General features: G+C 40.4%; 1 protein-coding gene across 6 annotated transcripts in view; it reads right to left on the bottom strand.

Moving 5' to 3' along the window:
- STARD13 (StAR related lipid transfer domain containing 13) overlaps window positions 1–26,391 on the bottom strand; it is a 452,811-nt gene that overhangs the window by 6,283 nt on the left and 420,137 nt on the right. For all 6 annotated transcript variants that reach the window (XM_040340418.1, XM_040340420.1, XM_040340419.1 and 3 more), the window contains 9 exons: window positions 17,038–17,101; window positions 10,812–12,157; window positions 9,939–10,112; window positions 9,682–9,841; window positions 6,614–6,812; window positions 2,842–3,049; window positions 1,816–1,930; window positions 800–1,009; window positions 430–647 (listed from right to left, as the gene is read on the bottom strand). In XM_040340418.1, the coding sequence (XP_040196352.1) occupies window positions 430–647; window positions 800–1,009; window positions 1,816–1,930; window positions 2,842–3,049; window positions 6,614–6,812; window positions 9,682–9,841; window positions 9,939–10,112; window positions 10,812–12,157; window positions 17,038–17,101 (2,694 nt within the window). The remainder of the gene's footprint in view (window positions 1–429; window positions 648–799; window positions 1,010–1,815; window positions 1,931–2,841; window positions 3,050–6,613; window positions 6,813–9,681; window positions 9,842–9,938; window positions 10,113–10,811; window positions 12,158–17,037; window positions 17,102–26,391) is intronic.

Genomic DNA, 26,391 nt, shown 5'->3' with positions numbered 1-26,391 from the left:
GTATATTTTATGAACCGAAAGGTCAGTGCTACTACCCATACACCACATGCAGATGCAGAGCTCCCGAGTGCTCGATCCACAGTCGCTGGCTGAGTAGAGTAATGAAGAAAAAATAGTCTGCACTCCGGTCGTTGCTCTTTAAAAGTTGCTCTTTAAGTTTTTATTGACAAGCCACAGTGAACAAACGCAAGTAAAAACAGTTGATGCGTTTCAGCCTATAAGGCCTTAGTCATAACCCATTTAACATCAACTGTTTTTACTTGCGTTTGTTAACTGTGGCTTGTCAATAAAAAATATGATTTTTAAAGAGCAACGACTGGAGTGCGGATAATTTTTTCTTTAGTAAAATTTATGACCAGTACATGTCATTAAATGACACAATTAGCTTTGTGTATCTTCTCTCAATAAACACAGTTTAGCTCAGCATACCTGAAAACCACAAAGTCCTTAGAAGGATGGGGAGCCATGCTATTAATAACATATTGATAAACTTCTGTTTGGTTATCGACAGTTTTGATTATTTTTCCCTGCAGAAAATCATCATCCCATAGGTGGCGCTCTCTTAATAATCGGTTTAGCACAACCAGTGGGGGGGCCTCCAACTCGACTGACACTTTCCAGAGCCGCAGAGGATTACCATCTCCAACCTGAAGAATCAGAAAACGGATCAGTAAACAAATAAAAAGGCAGCGAAAAGTAAAAATGTTGGTTTCTGAAAATTCAATTTTTCAATAACGCATTTACAGTAATTATTGTGAGTCTCACAGACATTAGTAGAGAATGTGTTTTCAGTCTGTACCTTTTTATAAGCCACGTCAGTGTTCTCTGTGCTAGAAAGTGAGACCCATCCTTTAAACTTATCCCTGGCCTCTTTCTGAAGGCTCTGAATAATATTATCAAAGTAGGCTGAGATGCTCCCTGACTCCTCTTCCAGCTGCTCCATAGTGGAAAGGTGGATATCAGCATCCACATAGGAATTCCGTGACTGTGCTATAATCTCGTGCGGAACCTGCAACATCCCAGAAAGTAACAGTTAGAATTCAAATTTAATAGAATAAGAATGAAATAAGCAGGTCAATAATTATAATAACTGCTATGTTTAGGTTAACTTTGTCAGTGCTCAAATTAAAGACCTAACGTAATACTCAGGATATAATAACCACAATATATTAATTGAGAATTTAAATAATTATTCTGAGTGCCAAGACACACAGCAGCTGAGATGATGAAACTTTATGAAGGTTTATCCTATACAGTCAGACAGGCATAAGGCAAAATTGGTTTTCCCGTAATTTGGCAATAGCATTCATGATGAGGAACTGTTGCCAGAGCCGCCCACATAACCCCCAATTGGGTTCAACCAAGAAAATGTGGGCTCAGTACCAGATTCCATCAATCCACTGCCACCAAGTACCTGAGATCCACAGAATATTGATCTAGTCTGAGTAATGGGGTAGGTGAATCTCAGCTCATGCTCTTCTGTAATTCACTATTTCCACGGGTTGCAGGAAAGAAAAATCGCTAGGTTGCCCCGTCAACACAGTCAGTGTTGATGGTGGAATCCCTCCCGCGCAGCCACTCGGCGGGGGGTCCGCCCTGCCCGGAGAGCACACTGATTATTGCTAGTGGCTATATTAGCCACTAGCAATAATTGCATGAGAAATCTATCGTTTTACCCAAGCTAATCGATCAATCAACTTGGATACATTCAGCCTGCCTAGACATGGTTCGAATCTCGGCCGGTTCCTGCTGAACTGGACGGGATTTGAACCAGATATGACTGGCTTAACACTAGCTACAAATAGAAAAACTCACCTCAAACAGTCTATTACATTCCATGATCATGTGTGCCAGGCCCTGTGTAGCTGCCAAGTTCTCATTCAGATCCTTTTGGTCTGGTTTTCCGGTTGCATATTTTTTCTGTATGGCTCTGAAAGCAGAAAAGTGAAACAATGTAAAGGTTAGACAGTAAGCTTCTGTATCACTGTATTCTACATTTAGAACTATATATTTCAATGCTGCATGCAATTTTTACAGTTGGGGTTCTAGGACTTTGTCAGGGTGCTGCAGCACCTTTATTGGCCATGCTGGGCTGTGCTCTAGACCAACCCGCTTTGCTTAAAGCGGAGTTCCACCCAAAAATTGAACTTCCGCTTTTTGAAATCCTCCCCCCCTCTGGTGTCACATTTGACACCTTTCAGAGGGGAGGAGGGAGCAGATACCTATGTAATACAGGTATTTGTTTTTTTTGCTCCAACTTCCGGGCATAGATCACCTCGATGATCGAGGTGACCTACGCCACGTTCGGCGCCTACTCCGATCCCCCCCCCGCTGTCATCTGGGAGACACACAAGTCCCAGAAGACAGCAGGGACCAGTGAAATCGTGCAGTGCGACGCGGGAGAGATCGGCTTCGAGTGCCGACATCGCGGGCACCCAGGACAGGTAAGTGTCCATATAATAAAAGTCAGCAGCTGCTGTATTTGTAGCTGCTGACTTTTATTTATTTATTTTTCAGCGGAACTCCGCTTTAAGGACCTGGCTGTGATGTGTCGGAGGAGTATTGGATGTGACTGGCTAACGAAAATTGCAATTCTTTGGCAAATCAGTGTGCCTATATGCATTTCAACTGTCTAGTTAGTGCTTTTAGGTCAGCATTAAAAATAAATATTATGTACTACTTCAATGACATAAGTGAGAGTATTTATATAGGAAAAATTATTTAACTGTAATTCCTTAAATGAAAAAAATATATAGTCTACAAGAAAATGTCAAGTGTATAATAATTATTGTTAACTACAGTAGAAAATATGTCAATAAGTAAGGCAACAAAAGTAACTACCTTGGTGAATTGTCTTTCCTTAGTAAATTGAGGTGGAATAGAGATGGGGCCAAACAGACGGCAAGATTCATGGGGGTCATCTGATTCTCTTCTACTGAGGTAACATCGTTAAGGAAACACAGCAGGGTCTGGAGGACTTCTCGATTCTCATCTGACATCAGCATAATGGCCGACTGCACTGCCTGAAGCCTCTGGTCCTTAGGAACATCTATAGGGATTTAAAGGACATTTTAATTATGAGTGATTGTGTTCAGAACCAATACTATGTACAGACTCAGTGGTAGTGCAATACAGGAAAAGACACCCGCCCCAAGTGACACCATCAGAAGCTTGCTTAAAGTGATATTAAATCCTCAGTCTTTTAAAGCCTTTTCAGCAACTGATGTAATCACCTATTGAATATGCAGCTTTTTCATATTTTAATCCCTGCCTATGTTCCAGTTTAAGCTGGTGCCATGATCATTGCCCCAGGGGTCCTGTTGTAAGGTGGCTCCTTTCGCTTGCAGGAGTCATGCTTGCATGCAGGGACTATAAATTAACAGACCAATGTGTTATGCCGCGTACACGCAATCATTTTTCAGCATGAAAAAAAACGAAGTTTTCCCAACTTCATCATTAAAACGATGTTGCCTACACACCATCATTTAAAAAAAATTATCTATCAAAGCGCGGTGACGTACAACACGTACGACGACCCAATAAGGGGAAGTTCCATTCGCCTTTGGGCTGCTTTAGCTGATTCCGTGTTAGTAAAAGACGATTCGCGCTTTTTTGTCTGTTACAGCGTGATGAATGTGCTTACTCCATTATGAACGAGCTCTCCCGTCTCATAACTTGCTTCTGAGCATGCGCGGGTTTTTTACGTCGTTTTAGCCCACACACGATCATTTTTTACAACGCAAAAAACGTCATCGTTTAAAACGACATTAAAAAATACAGCATGTTCGAAAAAATTGACGTTTTTCAGAACCTGAAAAATGATGTGAAGCCCACACACGATCATTTTAAATGACGTTTTTGAAAAACAATGTTTTTTTGAATGCCGAAAAATGATCGCGTGTACGCGGCATTAGTCTAAAAAACACTGAGAATGTAACACTATTTTAAAGGGAAATCTCCATTGTTATTTGAAACTGCACTGCAGGGCACAAAATCAATCCACAAATGCATATAACACTTTTAAGGGCAAGCTTTATGTCACTGACAATTGCATTTGCATTACATAAAGTCCTGTTATCCAGAACCTGTAACTCTTTAGATTCGTTTGAAACTGGCAGCCATTACATGGAAGGTGCGGAATTTACCTTTTAATGTCAACATGGTGATGGAAAAATTTTGTCTAAAATTCTGCACCAGGAGCCATATAAGCCAAGTGTGGCCGTGTACAAAATAGTATGGACCTGTACCAGCAGGTAGTGTAGCAGATGGTAACAGTCACAATTACAGACACTTTTATAGGTATTGAAATGACTTAAGTGCATTTTTACGTACTATTATCGTTTATGTATGTACTAAAAAAAGCGGTCAGACGTCTGCTTAAAAAAACTGTATTCACGTAATTCTTGTAAATGTGATTTGTCTGTAGTCAGAAGTCTACCTGGAGCCAATAGTAGTTTACATATAAAAAAGGTACCAGAAGTACGACATCCAGTCACTGTGCTGTCTCACACTTCTTTTGTTATTTAAAAGGTTAATTAATGGTGATCTGTGCAGGTTGTGATGTAGATGTAGACATTAACCTCAATATATCAACAGCTCTGTTATGCTAGGCATGTAGCGTGGAACTAGTAAATGATGTCATATACAGTCAATCTGTTTTTCTTGTGTCTGTAATACATATGTTTAGAAAGTCTTTAATTAAAAAGGACACATGAGGGCTTTAAGGGTATTTAAGGGTATTAAGGCAAAGTAATGAAGATGTGTTAAAGTAGAACTATAGGCAACACTTTTTTTTTCATTTTAAATAGAGCAAGGAAGGGTTATAACCCCTGTAAGGTTTATTTTTGCCTTCTGTGTCCCATTAGGTAGATTTACCTTCACTTCCGGTCCCATTGCCAAACAGAAAGTGAGGGGACATCCCTGTAAATTAAGGGAATCTCTTGGGGGCCCCCAGGTCACCAAAACTAGTGTAGTCATTGGAAGATTTCCTCTCTAAAAAAAGTTTTGCCTTTAGTTATACTTTAAGGCAGGCATGCACAGTTAGTGATTCAGGAGCCACGTGTAGCCCCAAGGTACCCTAAGCCTTAAACACAGTACACACATAAAGTTTAATTTCCGTTCAACCCAGCTAGCTGAATGAATAAAAAGCCTGACAGATTGCTATACTAACACATGCAATGTTAGTGCAGCGATTTCCCCAACTGTGCTTTTGTGCTCTGACAGAGGGACTGCCCCCTTCCACCAGAATACACTGATCAGCGACCACAGCCATTGGTTGCGAGCGCAGATTGGTTTCTGGTTTTCCAGCACGTGCCTTCGACAAAAGCAAGTCCAGAGTTTGGCTAGATTCCTGGATAGGACCTGGGAGGCAGAGTAAGGCAGGGTTTCCTGGTAGAGCGAGAACATGGTGGCCATGAGGTCAAGTAGCTGATTATGAACGCTATTTGCCCCTAAGTGCAGGTTATTGGATGCTCCTGGATGCACTGACTGTGGGTTTTTTCCTGCCCCTAAAATCTTCTAAAACGCCTATGTGTGCATGGATACATAGGAAAACATGCAAGGGTGTTTAGAGGCAGTAAAAAAAAAACACCAGGCATCCCTGGAAGCAGCTCAATGGAAAATAGGAGAATGCCTGGTCACTAGTCTATATAGTAAATCCCTTTCACTGTCAATGGCTCAGAATCTCCTGAGTAAACACAACTCCTATGCATGTCTGAAAAAGACGAGATAAGAATAAAGGTTAGCTTTATAGACAGCTTTTGTTTCCAAAAACAGATAGGTGAATTATAAATGCAATGAATAATTATACTTGAGCCACGAAACGATCATTTAACTTTAAGGGAATCTGCATACAATGCCAAGTACTACCATTAAATAGAAAAAAAAGAATGGGTTTTGCCCAATAGTCATTTGTCGCTAATACATGAATGTATGATTATTTAGCCTCGCAAAACTCTAACATTTGCCTGCACAGCTTATCAGACATCTAATAGACTGTCGGGACAATAGAAGATTGAAACAATAAGCCATTGACTTTGATAATTGTTGTTTTTGATGTTTTAATTTGCCAGTGAAAATGTAAGTAGTAAGGAATATCTTTAGTGCTGTACAATACCAGTGAGCTACAGACTACCTATCTCTTGCTTGCTATAGTGAAGTAGAGACAGTTATTCTGCCTACAAGACCCAGACCAGTCATTCTCAGCCAAGGTTCCATGGAACCTTAGGGTTCCTCAAAAGGTTTCTAGGGGTTCCTTGTGCACTGAGCAACTTTTACCCCTCGGATAAGTAACCACTGACACCAATGATCTTTTTAGCTATATGTAAGGGTGGATTCTAACCAATGACCCCAAATGTAAGGAGTACTCCCCCATGACCATCACACTAATGTACCTGGAGCTATAGACACAGCACTTATTAGCAAGGGTTCCTTAAATCAGAAAGTTGTTTAGAGAGTTCCTTCATTTTAAAAAGGTTGAGAAAAGCTGAATTAGGCCTTTCAAATGTCTCTGTTTTCAGGTCTTTTCAAAACCTGCTGACTCTAGTCACTTGTTTTCATGTAAGTTTTAACTGAATACAAATCTAATATTTGAGTCTAGAGACTGGGCACTTACATTGATATATGTGAAGAAAGGTCTCTCCCAGTTTACTTGTGAGAAGGGGCTCTGGAAGGTCGCGGAAGAACTGTTTCATCATATCTGCCACATCGTACGCACACTGGTCCTCATAGTTTACATTCTCTGGACAGTTCTCATTCATCTGGCGAAGGGCCTGAATTCGAGACTTAACACCGGATTTTCTAAACAAGCCAACCTGTGGATAAAGTAAACATTATCCATTACCATGTTGTCCAAGCACAATTTACTATCTGGCAGCATTTATCTTCAGCAGTAAAGAAAAAAAGACCACTATATGAATTAAAATACAGATGGGGATCTAACACGCTGTGCTCGTACAGTATTCCAAGAGCTTGTAAACTCTTTGTTAGAATTTTTACTCCCAGTCTATGTATGTGAATGTAAGGGGTGTAAAGTAGCACAAACATTTCATGATCAGAAAGGAAAAGGAGGGTGGATAGAAAAAAAGCTGGCCATAGATGGATCGAAATTTGTCCAGTTCAGCAGGGATTGGCCAAATTTCAATCCATCTATGGCCATTCCTACTCAAGAGAAATTGATCTAATGATTGACTTCTGTTGATCGGGAATATAGAAAAATTTGATCAGCGCCTTCAGTCAATTGACTGCAGTGCTGATCAGTGTATTTTGACAGTGGAAGTGTCCCTGCAGTCAGAATACAAAAGCACAGCGGGGAGAATTCCTCCATTTAATTTCAGCCCACTGTCTCGAAAAGAACAAAAAATTATTCAAGCCTAAAACTCCCATAGAAAAGAATGATTGGTTGCTATAGGCCCATTAGGTTCTGCTTTCATGTTTCTTAAATCAGTATCATTGACTAGGGGAGCCACCTGTCCGGTTTGGCCCTAGACAGTTCGGGTTTTGACAAATACGTTCAGTCCACCTTAAACCCAACCACACATACTTACCGTCCAATTGATCTAATGGGGGTCATTATGGGGAGCCCCTGTATTAAGGAGGGGTGACACTGACCCCTTTATTACAAGAGAGGGGATGACACTGACCTCCGCATTATGAAGAAGGGGGGTGACACTGACCTCTATATTATGAGGGGGGATGACACCTAGGGTCGCCACATGACCTGGATTCACTTGCACAGTCTTGGTTTTGAGTCTAATGTCTGGGTTTTAGTCTTCCTGAAACTCAGACACCTTATTCAGACCAGACTGTGGCTCCCTAAGTAACCAAGATAGTCTTTTGCAACCCTACTTCAACAAAGTGTTCAGGTTTGGCTGGAAGAAAAGGTGGCAACCCTACTCATGACATGTGTGCATGCAATCTGCATGCAATCTGGCTCAGAATAGCCGGACTGAAGCAGCACAGGCTCCCTTACAAATCATCATAATCTGAACATGGTATTAGAGGGATGTAGAACAGTGTTTTATGGTCACCTCACAGCCGGCCTCTGAAATATTAAACCACTTCCTCTGGTGGGCCCAAGGCACTTCAGTCCTAAAGTAAAGCCATATACTTTACAATGAGGTGCATGAGTGGTAATGTTTCATTATAAAAATAATTATTAAGTATTATAGCTTAACATGTATGAACTAAAATATGATTATAAGCCATTAAATAATAAATCGTTATCCACAAAAGATATAATAATAGCACTATTCATTTGTTAAGACACTGTGACATTTAATGTCCGAGCAGCTATTAGCTAGATATTTTCACAGATAAAAGAGCAGCCCGCTCCATATGTATATGAATATACGTCAATGTCTGCAAGGCAGAAGCTGAGCATACAGCCCTGGCTGCTCACAATCAACCGTCTCTGAGGAATTACATGCTCTCTCCCAAGACCTCAGATCTAAAATTACATTGTGTGGGAGGACAGTGAACCAAGCAATCCTTGTTCTAGCTGTCCTGAGATTGCCACAAACTGCATTATGTTTTGACAACATCAAAGCTAGCAGCCTGCATATCAGTTCTTGTTAGGAAGCAAAAGAACATATTTTTTTCAATCTATTAGGAAAAAATTATATTTATTTTACAATAAGATTCCACTACAAACTGTCTCATATGACATGTTTTTTTGAAAATATAAGTATCACTTAGAGCTTTACACAATGGTTACAGCATTATCACCTAGGAAGCTGAAGCTGTTTTAGTACTTCAGAGGTATTCTGAGTTAAGGGAAAACTATAATGGTTTGGATCAATATGATATACAATTTTATAAAGTTTACACTATATTTTTATATCTGTTTTACTATAGCATTCTGTGTTTTACAAATAAAAATAACAAAGGATTCCCAGAGCACAATGGATTTAACATAGATAGATCGTAACAGTAGTTATATCCTTTCAGGTTGGCCCATTTGTGCAAAACTTTGGACTGAGCTGACTTATTCAGTCTGGGCTACTAATCTCTGTTCATAGGCTATTTACAGCGCCCTCCCTACAAGAAGCTGTAAAGCATGTAAAAAGAAACGTAGGGCTACGCTTGCTGGCCTGGTGAAGGACTACATTAATATTAATATGCAATATTTAACATCTACCTGAATACAAAAGAACATTTATTTTAAATTGTTTCTTTTTCAATCCATCTATGGCCATTCCCGCTCAACAGAAATTGATATAATGACTGACTTCTGTTGATCGGGAGGAACATTTTTAGGACTAGTCAGTGTTATCTTGTAATTCTACGTTAACTCTAACACTGAAAAACGTATATATAGTGTAGAAAAACTATTGTAAGATCTGATAAAGTAAACAGAGGATGTAACTAGTTTATCTTTTGCAGCCATGCTAAATGATGTGAACTGCTGACTTCTTGCAGTATGAATAAGCAGACTTTTAAGCTACGAAACAATATTTCATAGTTTGTTTAGGCAAAGATGCTGTAGATTCTTCCGTGTCACTGTTTTGCTATAGCCTGGTGAAAACCGTACACTGGAGCACCCCAGTAATGCTATAAATCTAAAAAAAAAAATTATGTTCTTATGATCAGCAGATATTTTGTAAATATTTCTAATTTTTCCACCAAATTGACACATCATTGACCAAACATTGAATAGGAAATTGCACACTTTAAACTTTATACCTGATCCAGGCAGTTGCTGCGAAGGTAGCGCATTGCTTGCTGAATACTCTGTGGCAAGGGTTGGCCACTTCTCTGCACGTGGACCATCAGTGGTACCCCAAAAACATTCTTATCCTTGTAATCTGGACCCTTCATCCTCTTCATAAACTTTGGTACAGACCTAAAAATTAGATAATCAATACACTCATGTAGGCAATCCATAGTTAATATAAAACTATAAACTTCTTGTGCTCATTATGCACAATTATCATACATACCAGGTCCAGCCGTGTTTGTTTGACATGGAATATTTCTCCATAATGGCTGTCAGGCGAAGCAGTGAGAACTTCTGTAGTAAATTGAGCTGCCCAGCAGACTGGTTACTTATTTGAAGTGAAGCTAGTGAATGGCTCAGCTGGTGAGAGATCTGGAAACTGTGCCATCGCAGACGCCTTGAACACAAAAATATTGCAAAAAATGTTTTATGTTGATATAGTAAGTTGTCACTAAACAACATAACCAGCTACTCATATGTAAACCGGATGTACCACTGTCAAACAATACAGCATATGACTATTTGTAGCCACCTGAGATGACCAACCAGACAAAGATCCATTACTGTAATAAAAAAATGAAGGGCAAAACCACCTATCTGAGAGCCACCTGCAGCCATGTAATCACTTGCTATCATGGAAAATAATCAAAAATACCCTCTAAACCAGTGTTTCCCAACTCCAGTCCTCAAGGCACACCAACAGGTCATGTTTTCAGGCTTTCCATTATTTTGCACAGGTGATTTGATCAGTTTAACTGCCTTAGTAATTACCACAGCCGTTTCAACTGAGGGAAATCCTGAAAACATGACCTGTTGGTGTGCCTTGAGGTCTGGAGTTGGGAAACACTGCTCTAAACATTTCATTCTGCTTCACATAACTACATGTAATTAACTTTTTTTTAGCACAACAACAATTTCTCATTTAGCAGTACTAATTTCTAATTGGCTGACTGACCACATGCTCTGCTTTTATCACACCACTTACCTACACACCAGCATCTAAATTACATAATAGGGCTAGTACAGGATCATTTAGGTACTTCTCATGAGGTTCCACATATCAGTGGATGACCAATGCATATGTTAAAATATTTACCTTGTCCTTGTAAGTGATGCACCCACTCCAGAATCTCTTCTTTCTCGTGTTCCTGTTGTATCAGATTCATTAAGGGATGCAGCATCCCGGTCCAGATCACTCGGAGTTGTTCTTCCATCAGAAATTGAATTCCCTTCAAAGTCTAGTGCCATTGGATTTGGCAAATGGAAAGTTGATGTCCCAGATTCCACAACTGATGAATCATCATCCTGCAGCTCTGGCATTACATCCTTCGACCAGTGGTCCACAGATTGCTGGAGTCCATTAATATGTTGCAATACATCATCTAAATGTGGGAAAAGATCATCTTTTTCCAAGTCCATGAGATCACCAGTGCTGGCATACAAATGGGAGCCCGGAACATTATCATACACACTAAGCCTGCTGCCTCTTGGACACCGAGAGGGTGCAACTATTGGGTCTTTTACACCAAGTCCCTTTTTCCTGCTTAGAGATATGTTTTCCCCCCGCCAGTTCACCCCACAGAGGTTATTAGAAGGAGAGAGACTTTCAATTGACAGAGCTTTTGGAAATGTACCAGGTTTATGGTCCTTTGGAATATAAACTACCAAATCCTCTTGTGAATGAAATTCACTCTTATGACTCTGACCAGGTTTAGCTCGGATCCCAGCCATTGAAAACAGATCGATATCCTCTAGGTACATACCGGATCGCTTGTTTAATTCACGAACCTCCTTAATATGTGAAGCACTCTCTTTAACAGGCCTTGTTTCTGATTTCAAATCCACATTTCCAGTTACCTTAAGGTCCGTAGAAGAGTCCAATCCATTACCTATCTGAATGCAGTTCATAGATTTTAGGGATTCTGGCTCCATTCTCATGATAGGCTCACTAATTATTAAGCCTCCAGTTTTTGGTGATACTTTTAATTTACCTTGTGAGCCTTTGCCTCTAAGGGTCCCCATGCATTTCAGAAGATTCTTTGCTTTTGTGTGAGTAGATTTCTCTGTCTTTGCATTCAGTTTACCGTCTGAAATATCTTTTGGCCAGTATGGAGGTAAAAGGTTAACTGAGTTGGAGTCAGGCACACACATGGTGTCACTGCACTCAAAAGTCTCTCGAGAAGCACTATTTCCAACATATGAACATCTGCAGTCACTTCCACTGCTACTTCCACTGTGAATAGAACATATCTCGGGCTCACTGAGATCGGTCAATACACTTTCACTACTTGTTGTGTTTTTCATGTCCCCGGATGACCCAAGAGTTTCCGATCTCCTGAACAGTGTATCGATGTCATCCACCCGAGACCATCGGCGACTGAGTCTTTGAAACGTCCATTTGTCACTGATGGCGCAAAGATCTTCTTCATCTGAATCTTCACTCTAAAATATATTAAGAAAATTTGTTAAATTCTAGTTTGTTTTATGCACATAAAATTACATTTAGGACTTCAGCCAGCTAGCAGTTTTATTAGCAGCGAGACATACCGAGTATACAAAAAAGGTAAATAAGGCATTACAGTTTAGAAAAAAATATGGGATCAATAGTAGAAATTATTAGGCATAAAATTACTGAATAACCATACAGGTTAAAACAAGGGCTCCCGACTCTTGAGTCAGGCTCAGGAGCAGACTGCTCAGTTCGTAAAGTAACTCTCAAAATTTTTGTAAGGCATTGCAAGATTCTCGGCAGAGGCTAATGCAGATTCTTAAATACTTGTTTCCTGAAAACTTTCAAAATCAAGGCTAACGGTGACATTATACCTAGAATCAACATTCTAAGTTTTGTCAAAAATGATATCCCTTTAGAAATTTAGCACCTTATCCTTTATCCTGGCTGTTGGATAGCAGAATCCATTTCAATAGGATATGACGTGTATAGGAAAGTGTATATTTTTCTGCCTTATAACCACCTATATTATATTACTAAGTATTAAGTATTATAACCTCACAGCCATATCCTAAAATTCACTCCCATTTTCACCCTCACCAGCCACCTTTATATGACTGATATCTTTGTACAAAACCAATGTTATCCATTTGCTGATCAATAAACAAGAATTAATGAACCGTCACCACAACAAATTGGGCTCCCCAGATTCCTGCAAGTTCTGAAAGAGTAAAGTCCTCAGAGATTCCAAGTTTTTAATACTTGCCATTCTTCCAAACATACTTCCAGCAATTTTTTATCACTTTGGTATACAGTATATTATTACAACAATTTTCTGGCAATGTTGTTTAGTTTTTATTGGACAGCTTGAAAATATATGTCAAGTATATGAATAAATAAGACATTTCACACATATTTAAGAGGATCATGTATGAAACTAGAAGGAGGTAGTGTTTTTTTTTCCTCTTAGAAACTATTTAATTGTCACAATCACTAACCTACATTTTGACAGCTTAAATCTAGCTGGTTGATGGTGAACAGCAATGTTTATACAGGGAAATATACATATTTTACCAATGAACATATGTGAATGTATTTCACTTTGCCGATTGGCTGCACGTGCTGAACGAATTTAAATTTTATAACAGTCCCGTTTGAGAGAAGACAATCATAAGATCGACTTCTCTCGAGTGGGAATGGCCATAAATGGATTGAAATTTGGCCTGTCTATGCTGAACCAGACAATTTTTGATCTATCTATGACCAGCTTTACTGTGAGGCCCCGTACACACGTCCGAGGAACTCGACGGGCAAAACACATCGTTTTGCCCGTCGAGTTCCTTGTGAAGCCGCCGAGGATCTCGGCGAGCCGAAATTTCCCATTGAGCAACGAGGAAATAGAGAACATGTTCTCTATTTCCTCGCCGAGGTCCTCGTCGGCTTCCTCGGCCGAAAGTGTACACACGGCCGGGTTTCTCGGCAGAATTCAGCTCTGACCGAGTTTCTGGCTGAATTCTGCCGAAGAAACTCGGTCGTGTGTACGGGGCCTTAAAGTTGACCTAGCAAAGATCAAGATCTGATCCAGACCAGGTGATTGTAAACCAATCCAAAGCAGGCCATCTGCCATTGTGTTTTTTGTTAATGTTGGACAAAGTGGAGAAAAGTTATTACTTCTGTCACTTTTATTGCCTGTTCCTACTGAGACGACTTTTCCCCATAGGAAGTGATGCAAAATCTCTCCAACAGGGGTACACACAGCAATACAAACACAATGGAGGCTTTGGTGATTTCCTACTCTATCCTAATTTAGAATATGTTTTGGTTGGTGTTATGCCTCATTTTATTTCAGATATACAGTAAAGCATTGGTTTGAGAGTAACTTGGTTTGAGAGCGTTTTGCAAGACAAGCAAAATGTTTTAATAAATTTTGCCTTGATATACAAGCGATGTCTTGATATAAGAGTAGCGTAATGTCACAACTGAGTATAAAAAAGAAGAGAGGAGCCTCTAAGTGTAGCAATAATGTTACATTTAATGAAGGTATAACATTTAGCAATTTATTGCTACACTTAGAGGTGCCTCTCTTCTCTTTTATACCCTGTAAAAAAATGCTTTGATATACAAGTGCTTTGGATTACAAGCATGTTTCTGGAACTAATTATGCTCGCAAACCAAGGTTTTACTGTACTGTAAATTAAAAATTGGCATACAGTGTTCCTACAGCATTTTTTTTATATTTTTTAAATAAAAAACATGGTATACATACCTGCTCTGTGCAATATTTTTCACAGAGCAGCCCTGATCCTCCTCTTCTCAGGTTCCACACCAGTGTTCCTGGCTTCTCCCCCCCTGCTGAGTGCCCCTATAGAAAACCACTTGTTCCGAAGCCCTGCTCTGCATAACCATTGACACACACACATTGCGGCTCGCCCCCACCTCCTGCTCTCTCTACTAGCTGTGATTGACCGCCGCAGGAGCAAATGGCTCCCGCTACTGTGTCTGAGCCAGTGGGGAGATAGAGAGTAGCAATGCTGCTCTCAGTCACAGTGCTGGACTGACATCGGGCTCAGGTAAGTATAAGGGGGGGGGGGGGGCGGGAGGGGAGCTACACACATAATGTTTTTTTACCTTAATGCAGAGAATTCATTAAAGTAAAAAAAAAAAACCTTCAGCCTCCTAGAACCAATTTAAGCTCCGATTATTCACACTACTGCAACTTTTAGTGCTTCTGCCATTGCATTACAATGCAAAACATATGAAATCCCACAATTCTCTATGGTGCCCGTGTGCACCAATGCAACATGGTGCAGCAAAATTTCTGAAAAGATGCAGGTGTTTTAAAAGGAACCTGTGAGAACAGAGATATCACTTCTGACATAGGTTACTACAGGGCTGTCATTCAATAATTTTTCTGTGGCTGGGTCAAGAAATACAAACGTCAATGGAAACCTTTCGGGTACACTCTTTAAAGCCATGTGATTGACAGGTTTTCCATTGACTTTGATGGATGGGATTGATCTGACAATACAGAGTTGGTTATCACCACATCAAGAGGTTTTTTTAATTAAATTTTAGTGATCACATCTTGTATAAGTGACTTTGTTCCCTGAGGAAAGAGCCCTTAAGTGGCTTCAAAAGGTCGCTTAAAAGCGAACCTTAAAATTTCTTTGGACAAACCACTTGGGGTGCTCATGAGGTCACCATCCATTTAGATCATAAAGCAGGGAAGGGGAGACATGCAGCTGTCTCTGTTATGGGCTTATCAGTGGACAAACAATTGTAGTGAGGTTTACTAACTTGTATAATTGCTAGTGCAACCCCCTCCCTAAAACCTTCAGCTGAATCTGCCTGTAGGTAGCTTACAGATATTAGATTGCCACTCAGTTTGTCCAAAAAGCTGGTTTTGGTCATCGAATATAAAAGACTCATTAAACTGCTGGGAAAACCACAAAACAAAGTTCTTGCAGGGTTTTCGCTTTCCCTAATCTTTCCCTAAGCAAATCCCCCTTCCTGTACACGTCATAGCCCTCTATGTCTACTAGCATCTGCAAAATTATCTCCAAAATTATCAGATTTTTTCAAATCTAACTGATGGATCCCAAATATATACAGTTTATATAAGTGCAAGATTATTTGGAGCCTGTAGTGATGTTTTACAAACAAGCAGCATGATACAGGAAAGAATTTAGGCCATCATGATGACTATCTCTACACGTTTCATGATACAACATATACAGGCATACCCCACTTTTAAGTACAGAATGGTGTTTACTTACTAAAGCTGGAAAGTGCAAAATCAGGCTCCCTTCTGCATAGAAATCAATGAGCTTCTAACCCCAGTTTGTTCAATTAAGCTTTGGTAATAAAACCTGGAAGCTCATTGGTTTCTATGCAAAAGTGTGCCCGTTTTTGCACTTTCCAGCTTTAGTAAATAAATCGCATTGTGTACTTAAAAGTGGGGTATGCCTGTAGTTTAGTCAATTTGCTACATTTGTGGATCTGTTTACATGAATGCTGATTTACAGATGTAAATTAATGTGTTCCACCACGCTACAAACGTGGTATAAACATGACAGATATACTTGTGTTGCTACTTAATACAAACCATACACAAATTTGCTAAATCAATACAAAATGATAATAATAATAATAATAATAATAATAAAAAAAAAAAAAAAAAAAAATATATATATATATATATATATATATATATATATATATATATATATATATATATATAAATATTATAATAAAGTCCATGATACTTGCTGGATTAATTTATTAATATTATTTAAAAAAAAATAATTCTTACTCAGAATTTTGTATTATTTGGTAAAGATTTGTATGCGCTACTGTCAATTATCTTTTCGTTTGGCAATGATGATATTTCCACTTCATAAAGAAAACAATGGTTTTCTTAAATTTTTGGATAGTACAGCAAGGGCCATTTCACACTATTTGCATTTACTGGCATTGTACTGCACTGTAAAAAAACATTGTCTCTGAATAAAATCTAAAAAGAAAGGGAAAATCTAAACTTTGGATCCATCACCAGTATAGGAATAAAGGCTAAATCTTTCAATGGGGACACTTATGTGACAACTGTCTAGAAGAGGATTTCACCTACTTTGAAGAGATTTCCTCTCATTTCCTGTCTCAAACTAGGAAATGAAGGAAAATCTCCCCAATGGGACACAGTCAAAAAAACTTGTCTGGGGTTTTAACCATTCCCTACTATAGACAATATAATAAAAATGTTGGCTTTAGATATACTGTCATCAAAGAAAAGTTCAGCAAACCTGCAGAAAATAAAGGCAGTTGCGATTTTTGCTGTAAGGATAATAAAATGAGAATGAAATAAGTATTTTGTTACCTTCTTCCTTTGGAGGCTGACATCGAGTTTCATGGATGCACACTTGTTCAACGTGTTCAGTCGTCTGTAAGCAAAGACATAACCTTCGATTACTACCTGACTGATGGAAGACAAGGACCTCTTGCATTTGCCAACCTTCCGGTCCTTCCAAGCCTGGCCTCCCATATTTTCTTTGGCCTTAAAGGAATATATCCACGTTTCTTTAGTGTAACTTGGCTGGAAAGGCTGCTGACATTTAACCTAGAATCCTTTGCAAATGTTTATCTAGTAACATTATCATTGCTTAGCGTTGCTTCAACCTTTCTGAGAGTTATAATGTGTATTCTGAGCTAACCTTGTATTAATGGAGCTAGTAGGTGGAGCTTTATCTGAAGAAGATCCAATGGGGGCCACTGATGTCCAAAAGACTACTCCCTCTCCAGCAAAACACATGAGCCCCTGTAAGATAATGTGTTTACACATCAAAATGCTAAATTGTGGCCTTCCCCCCTCTAAGTAGTCCTCTAATTAGATCACACATTTTTTATTTTGGGAAAAATAATTTGTATTCAACTAAGCTTGTCAGACTTTTTTGTTTCTTCTTAGCATATCTATAGTAGTTATCTGTAGCTCCTGAGCCCATTCATTGACAAGTTCTTACCAGAGTGTGCAAGTGCATGCAAATAATTGCAGCAGATTAAGATTTCATTTACTTGAATGATTGTGGATTAAGTTTAAAAATCTCTTCTGCTATATAAGATTTTGTTTATCTTTTACTTATGGTCATTTAAACTTACTATATAATTACGTTTGAGTTACCCAGATAAACTAAAATGGTAGGCGCATAAAAGTTGAACACATCAACCTCATTTAAAGAGTAAATTAATCTTCATAAACAGTAAAGGGACCCTTTAATGAGCTCTACTGATCATTTGAGAAGGAATAATCTAATCCTTGTAGGAGCCATTTATTGCATATGACAACTAAGGCCCCTTTCAGACGGACGGATAGAATGGTGCTTTTAGCTGCGGATTTTCTATTTTTCTACCGCAGCTAAAAGCACACAATGTTTTCCTATGGCCCCATTCACACACAGCGTTTACGTGCGATTTTGTTACATGCGGTTTGGTGCGAATAGAAAAAATAGAATTGAATGCGTCCAGGTGCGATGTAGCGCAGCTATATGCACATAACCGCAGGTAATCGCAGTCTTTTTTGTCAACTGCGGATAGCAGCGTTGACAAAAAAAAAAGAACAACAGGAAGCACATCATAATCCCAAAAAATAAAAAGGGTTGCTATGGAAATGAATACCGCAGCTAAACGCGGCCGCAATTAAACGCACGTAAACGCATGTAATCGCAATGTGCAAATGCAGCTAATCGCAGTGCCTGGAGCCTTGAATTTCACAAAACATTGGTAGTTCTTTTTACCTCGGCAAAACAGCCGTCCGTCTGAAAGGGGCCTAACAATGGGTACAGTAGATGAGCCTTCCCTGAGTGCAAGAAATTATCCAAAATTTGCTAACTCACTGGATCAGTGTTCCAGAACTTGAATGTGACCTGTTTTAAATGTGTCCATGTCATTCAACAAAATATTGTTAACTCCACAAATACATCAACATTTATAAACCTCAATTGCAACAATAGATGTCTTGTTTATACCAGCGAGCCATGCTAATCGAAGGGCCACTGGTAGACACAATGCTCATGTACTAAGCCCAGTACATTGCAATGTTTACGTTTTTCACAGAAATTTAAAAATGTATGACATATCAATGCAGTTATATTCACTGCAGCAATGTTGCAATGCGACGGTTTGGGTTGCAACCTGCAGTGATAAAAAAACAGTATTCAGCACTTTTCTCAGTATCTATGTAGCTGGAAATAGTTGCTAGCGTAGCCCCTGCACACTCATTCAAGTGTGAACGAGTGAAATACATGCACAGGGCAAGGATTTCTTTTTTACAGATACATGTTTAAAAATTGCATCCCCTACCTACCCTTTTTTCTCTTTTTCTCCTTAAACCTCGTACACACAATAAGAACATCAGATTAATGATGGTCAGGTTTTTTTTTGCATGCTAGTTTCATATAAAAAATGACCAGCTTACTAATTTTATGAAAATTCTCATACGGCAAAACACAACTTTGGAAGTGATGAAATGTGTTGTATTGTAATGTATTCTTTTGTTTCCAAGCATGCGTGTTCTTGCTCTTCTGATTTTTTTCTGGTGAATACTGTACCGATTCAACAAAAATTGGACGATCCGGTATCATACGAAAAATATTTTCGTGTTTGTCCCTTCAGATAATTTTGGATGAACTGTTGTGATCGGCTCTTGAAAGCTGTCTACTAACGATCACATTATCTTATGATCGCTTTTATGGCTTGTACACACGATCCGAATATCGTATGAAAACTGTCATCTGAGGAAGAATCGTACGCTAATCGGATCGTTAGTACAGAGCTTTCGTGAGCCGATCACGACAATTCATCTGATATTATTAGATCGGACAAGTAACGGAAATTTACCTCGTACGATACCAGATTGTACGATTTTCGTTTAGTCAGTATATTTGTCATCCGAAAATACAACACAAATACATTACCTCACTTCTGATTTTTTTTCTGTCGTACGAGAATTTTCGTGACTTTAGTAACCTATTAAATTTCTACTTGCGACTACTAAGCGAAAAAAGTCGGACAATCTGTTGTCCGGTTTTTGGATCGTGTGTACGGGCCATAAGGCTCGGTTCACAATGCTGCGATGCGAGAACCCGTGAAAATTCAGTACAGGTTGCCGCATTGTATACAACTCGCAGGCAGTTCATACTGCCCTATGCAAACCAGACAGGAATCAGATCACATGGGTGTGAACACCCATGCGATCTGATTCTGGATCAGACCAAAAAAAGGGTCCGGCATGACTTTGGTCTGAATGCGATGCAAATTCAGCCATACAATCTGTATGGCTGAAATCGGATTGCACAGATATCGCATGTGATTTGCACAGTAGTGCGGCGCGAATCACATGCAATGTCTGACATCGCAGCAGTGTTAACCCAGCCTGAAAGCGGTATTTTTATCAGATTTTCTAATCGTGTGTATTAGACTTTACTCTCTCTTTACTCTACTCTTTCATATCTTCATTGCACACCAATGTCATTGTGCTAGGCCCTGGAGGCCATCTGCCTATCTATATTACATTGATTACACCTGTCAATGTTAGACTCTAATGCTGGCCATACACTCCACGAAAAATCGTCCGAACAAACTTTCGAAATACGAAAGTTCTTTCGTGAGTGCAAACGATAGTGCCATCATGGGCGATAAATCGTTCAGTGGACATAAAAAAAAAAAAAAAATGGTTAGTTTTTTTTACATATACCTAGTGCAGAAAGTTTGGACGGGAAACACATTAACCTTCTGATTTATCGTTCAATCGGCAGAAAATTTCCAAACTTGTCCTTCGTTTTTTCGGCTCAAAAACGTCCAAACGATTTTCGATTTTGTGCCCATTAACTGGCTGAAAAACGAAAGATCTTTCTTTACGACCGATTTTCGGCCGAATTTTCGTATAGTGTATGGCCAGCATTAGGCCCCTCTTTCACATGATCGGCAGGCAAAGATCAGCCTGTCCATTTTTCAGGTGGATCTGAGTGGGTCCCCAATTGACTTGTATGGGCAAGCGATTGTCAGTGGAGATGTGTCCGCTGACACCCGCCTGCCATCCGATCCGACAAGATCCGATGAAAACAGACGGATTAGGTTACATTCGCCATCCATCTAGTGGATCGGATGAAAAAAAACAGGCTGTCCGTTTTCATCTGATCTTCCCATAGAGAACAGCAGGGCTCTTACAGTTCTGTCCCTGCAGAGTGAGTGGAGACAGACCCGTCATCCGCCTGCTCAGCGGGGATCAACTGAGCGACACCCCACTGAGCTAGCGGAGTCCACTAAGTAGATCCGCCACGTGTCAAAGGGGCCTTAAGCTGGCCACACATTATACAATTTTCTTATTCAATTTTTTTTAGATTTACCTTAAACTATGTAGTGCAAGGGCCTGCCTGATTGCATACAAATTGAAAGTGTTTAGGTTTTACCTCATATTATATGGTTTTGGTAAATCTAATAGAAAAGTTGTTTGAGAAAATTGCTGTATTCTTTTCATACACTGTGCAAATTTCTTTCCTGCAACCATGAAAGTTGCACGATTCCCCCATCAGCGGGGACAGCGCTGACAGGGGAATTCCTCCTGCCGGGCCATTGTCTGCTCCTGGTTGGGGGTGAGGAAAGCTGTCCCTGCTGGGAAAAGACAGTGATTATCGCTATTGGCTATAGAAGCCGCTTGCGATAATTGAAAGAAAATCCAGCAGGCTGGTTGTAACCAAGTTGATCGATCAAACCACTTGGTACATTCAGCATGCCCATTAATGGTTTGAATCTTGGCCTTACTATATCAATGGTCTGCATGCCTTGTTAATGCCGTATGTACTTTGTTGTTTTTAATTATATATATATTTTTTATGTTCAATCATTTTATTGTTTTCACAAGATGGTACATAGAGGTTCAGTTCAGATTTCTATTCCTTCTTATACACATTTGTGCTGCGATTTATGGTAACAATCTGGATAACCATAATGAGTGATAATAGGGTATTGCTGAAAAATTACATGGCACCTGTGTTCATGCACAATGACACTGACACTGACCAGGACATGAATGCTCAGTTTACCTGATTTGCATGTCTTTACTCTGCACCGACCCCCCATGCACTACTCCTGCTCTCCTATTGTTCCCCTGGTCTCAGAGGATGAATAATAAAATCCATGAATCCATAAAAATCAAGTCCCTCAATTAACATTAACCATGTTTAATACTTATGCTGTTAGCATTAGTAAATAGTTAGGAAGTTTATTATATTTACTTGTTTCAAAAATGTTCTTTACATTTCTCCGGTTGCTTCCAGGTTTTTAACTTAGGCTAAAATGGTGTCAAACATCCCATGAGTCTTCATGGACATATTCTTCTTTCATCAGGAGGCGTGGAGGAGGGGCTTTCTCAGCTAAGCAACCCCTCCTGCCTGCATGCCTGAGCTAAGGGTAGATGCATTCCAGGAGGCAAATGCTACATGTATCATTTGCCCTTACTCAAGATGGCTTCAGCTAGAAATGTTAGGGGTGTGTTTCACAGTGATTTCTCAACAAAATAAAGCCTAGAGACATGAATGGATGGGTGAGTTTGCTGCAAAAATTAAAAATGAATTAAAAAGCATGTTCAACTTGTGGTGCTCAGATACAATTTAGTTCCACGTTAAGCCATGCTCTTGACGTACTGGTGGTGTTTTTAGAGTACTGGTAGTATCCTTGGTGAATTTGTGTACCTACTGTATTACTAGTAAGTAAGCAATATGCCAGTTGTAGAAACAGAGCTAATCTTTAGATTGATTACATATATTCTCATTTTGCAATGGGCCATTCTATACTTTGTATTCAAAAAATACTTTTTCTCAGGGAATGTTCACCCCAGATGGCCATTGAGCAGATAGATTAGGGAACATTCATAGGTCTCTTATGCCTTGTACACACGGTCCGACTTTTGACCGTGCAAAAGTCTGCCGTCAGTTCGTCAGAAAGAAAAAGGGAAAAAGTTCTCTATCTAAGGTCCGTCGGACACCCGACAAAAAAAGCGAGATGGAGGCTACACACGACCAGACTTTCCAAGAAAAAAAGACAGTCTGACTTTTTTCTCGGAAAGTCCGGCCGTGTGTACGAGGCATAAGGCTTACCCAACCACAGCAGACCTCCCCTGCCCAAACCTTTGTGTCTGTGTGTGTGTATGGGGGGGGGGGGGGGTGTCTATTGTCTGGGTTTTTTCCCCATGAGAGGCTGGTGTTTGGGGTGTCTGCTAAGCACCCCCCCCCCCGCCCCCTTGTCATAAGCACAAGCATCCACATTCTCCCAACGTAAACGTGCAGGTCTAGACCGCATTATTCCATCCTTGGTAAAAGGATCTTGGATACATTTAAATCCAAATGCACTCTGCAATCTGTAGAGTCATAACAGACGTGAACAGCAGCACCTGGTTAATCTCTGCACTGACAATTAAGAACAATGGAGAACCATCCAAAAACATAATTCCTTGTTATGGGATCTCATCCAGTTGAACTGTAAAATGTAAAACATACAACACATGCTCCCAAGCTGATGTTCAACTCTTTTGTACAAGAAATATATAAATCTACAAACTAGAGGTCTTCATAAAGCAGACTGAAGGGAAATTAAACAGAGAGGCAATGGGAGCTAGCAAACAAAGACATATTTGTCAAAGAGGGAAGAATTCATTCAGTCTGTGTTGTTCAAAACAACCAATGAGAATCTTATTTCCATTCTCTCATAGCTATGGAAGAAAACAAATAGAAGAGCATAAAAAGCAGGTTGTAATAGGTACCACTGCAAACAATCCGGGAGGGAACCCCAGGAGACTTAGATATTGTATTGTCGTCTCAATGGGTGTGGGTATGTAAATGTATGTGGGGGTAGATGTACACATATATGCATAAATGTTCATCCATGTGCAAAGTAGTGCCATTTTAAACTTTTAAACCCTAAATTCCTTATATGCAGTACATACTTGGCCAGCAAGGCCGATTCTGATTTGGTCAATGACATCAGATAGCTCCAAGTCCCTTTGTTGACATTCAGCTGTGAGCTGTCAGTTGCAACATGAAGTCTGTCGGGACCAGATCATCGCACACAATCACAATTTTTTTCATCCAATGGGTCGTGGGAACCAAAGTCCATTGTGACTGAAGAGGATCTTCATTTACATTGTGGGACATGTTTTGGGGCTTATCAGACCCTTATCTGAGCATGCAACCAAGATGACCAGGAAAGGGAAAAGCAGCCAGTGTGCATGCCTGCCCCCCAGACCATACCAGGCCACATGCCCTCAATACAGGGAGGACACCTAGACAGAGGGCACCCTCTGGCAAAGCAGATTGTACCTGTTTTGGTGAGGACATGGGCCTCTTACTTATAACCTTGGCCTGGGGGTTGAGGAGGTCTGCAGACTGGGGGCTTATTGGAATCTGGAAGCCCCCAATAAAAATGAGGGGGATTCAGATATCATCAATCCTACCCTAAATTAATGAGTAAGGGGTATATATTGACAAACAAATGGCCCTTGCCCCCATCTATACCTGGCCTTCACTGCAAGGAACACATGGAAGGGGAAAACAGAGAAAGTTCCTAGCTCAGCTCACCAACCAGAATACATAGTGCCCTGGTTATTCATTCACAAAAAAAGTAATTTATTAACATTTTGCTGCCTGCATAACATATATGTGCAGCGGAAAAAGAGTGGGCACTGCACATATGATTCACTGAGTGGCTGAAGTCTCTGTCCTGAGAGTACGCTGGTTGCACACTCCCAGCAGACCAAAGATGTAAAGAGAGACCAGGGTGTAGAAGACAGCTCTTAGTTCTCCACTAATGATCGTACCCGGCAGGACCAGTTCCCAATCATGTGACCACTGTGACAGCCAAACACAGTGATCACATGATTGCCAATGCTTTCTGCCTTCCAGGCATACAGACTCTATTAAAGGGACTCTGGGGCTGAAATAGATTAAAGGAGAAGTCCAGCCTGAGCTTGTTTGAGTGGGCTTCTCCTATGGATCACAGAAGTGCAATCCTTTTTGACAGAGAGCGGTCTGAAGTCCGCTCTCTGCTGTGGTCACAGGAATCAGTCCAGGCACCGCGTCATTGCCACAATAAAGTCTGGATCGACCAGGTGCCTGGACTGATGCCTGTCTCAGCGAGAAGCTGAGAGGCTGAGACGGCCGATCCCGGCCCCTCCACAGCTTAGTGCTCCAGTGAGCATGGGGGGGGGGGGCTGAGTGGAGAGCTGCTGATTGACAGTCAGCAGCTCTCTGCTGCTGTGAGAACCGAGCCATGTTTGATCTCACGGTTCTCAGTGTAGAGGTAAAAAAAGACAAAAAAAAACTAAACACTAAATTTGTATGCAATATAAACACTTTCAATTTGTATGCAATTAAGCAGGTCCTTGCATTACATAGTTAAAGGTAAATCTAAAGGGAATTGAAAAACAAAAGCTTTATATATAAGTTTTGTTTACAAACAGAGCAAAGCAAACACAAATTTCATTTTTGCTGTAGTACATTGTATTGATCGGAGCTGCATAGATTTATCAGGCCCTTTCTCTGCAGCCTCAAACACACAGATGAATGAATAGGAAGCGCTCTGAGGCTTCTTGCTTATTCACAAACTGAAGCATAGTAAACATAGTCTACTATGTTTTAGTGGTGAATGGACACAGTGGTGATTGGTACAGATCACACACTGTGTTCAATTAGAAAAGGAAGGAGCCAGTAAGTGACATTTACCGGCCCCTTTCCCCGCTCTCCGTCCTGAAACATCTCTCTGTGCGCCCATAGCAGCAACTGACAGGAGAGGAGGGAAGCTGGAAGCTGTGGGTAAAAGGGGTACATGGGGGGTCTGGACAGCAGATGGAAGGGGCACATATGCCAGGACCAGTGCAGCTGGAGGTAGATAGAGGAGAAGAAGCTGGCAGTGCTGCAGTGGGAGGCAGAAGAGGATTTCTGTATGCAATAAGACAGTACATCCGAACCTTCTGCCCAGCAGGTTCCCTGGTCCCCCCTTTTGAACTGATGGGGTCCAGGCCCAGTACAGGAGGGCTGACTGTACTGCCTTATCAGCGGCTCTACTGATACATTGTGAATACAGGAGGTTGGCTGCTCGGCACCAGTCAGAGAAACACATTGCAACTTCTGAATGAATGCAAAGCATTCTCTGATTGGACAAGGTGGAGCATGTGATGTCACTGTCGGCCTCTCCACCTTGTCGAATCACAGAACACTTTGCATTCTTTTAGAAAATGGAAAGCATTCTCTAAATCAGTGGTTCTCAACCTTCTAGTGCCGTGACCCCTTGATAAAATTTCCTAAGTTGAGGGGACCCCTAACAGTAAAATTATTTTCATAGCGTGAGTTGTCAGCACCAAAGGCAAGACAAGTAATATGCGCCCCTAACCCACAGACATTTAGCGCTTCCTAAGTCTCTTCCACTCGTACAGTATTAAAACCCCTTATGGTAGATTTTAAGATGTACCACTCTTCTATTTGTTCTCCTTTCTTTCCCTTTTATCTCTCTCTATCCAGGAACAGCCCAGCTGGGCGGCCACGGGCTCCAGGGACAGCCCTGCTGGGTGGCCACAAAAGGGCTGGGAGAACAGGAACAGCCCGGGATTCAGTGACCCCTGGAAAATCATCATTTGACCCCCAAGGGGGTCCCAACCCCCAAGTTGAGAACCACTGCTCTAAATGGTGCC

The sequence above is a fragment of the Rana temporaria genome, chromosome 2 (genome assembly GCF_905171775.1).
Source record: "Rana temporaria chromosome 2, aRanTem1.1, whole genome shotgun sequence".
Lineage (NCBI taxonomy): Eukaryota > Metazoa > Chordata > Amphibia > Anura > Ranidae > Rana > Rana temporaria.
Note: the sequence above shows the minus strand (reverse complement) of the source record. Positions and strands in the feature narration are given on the sequence as shown.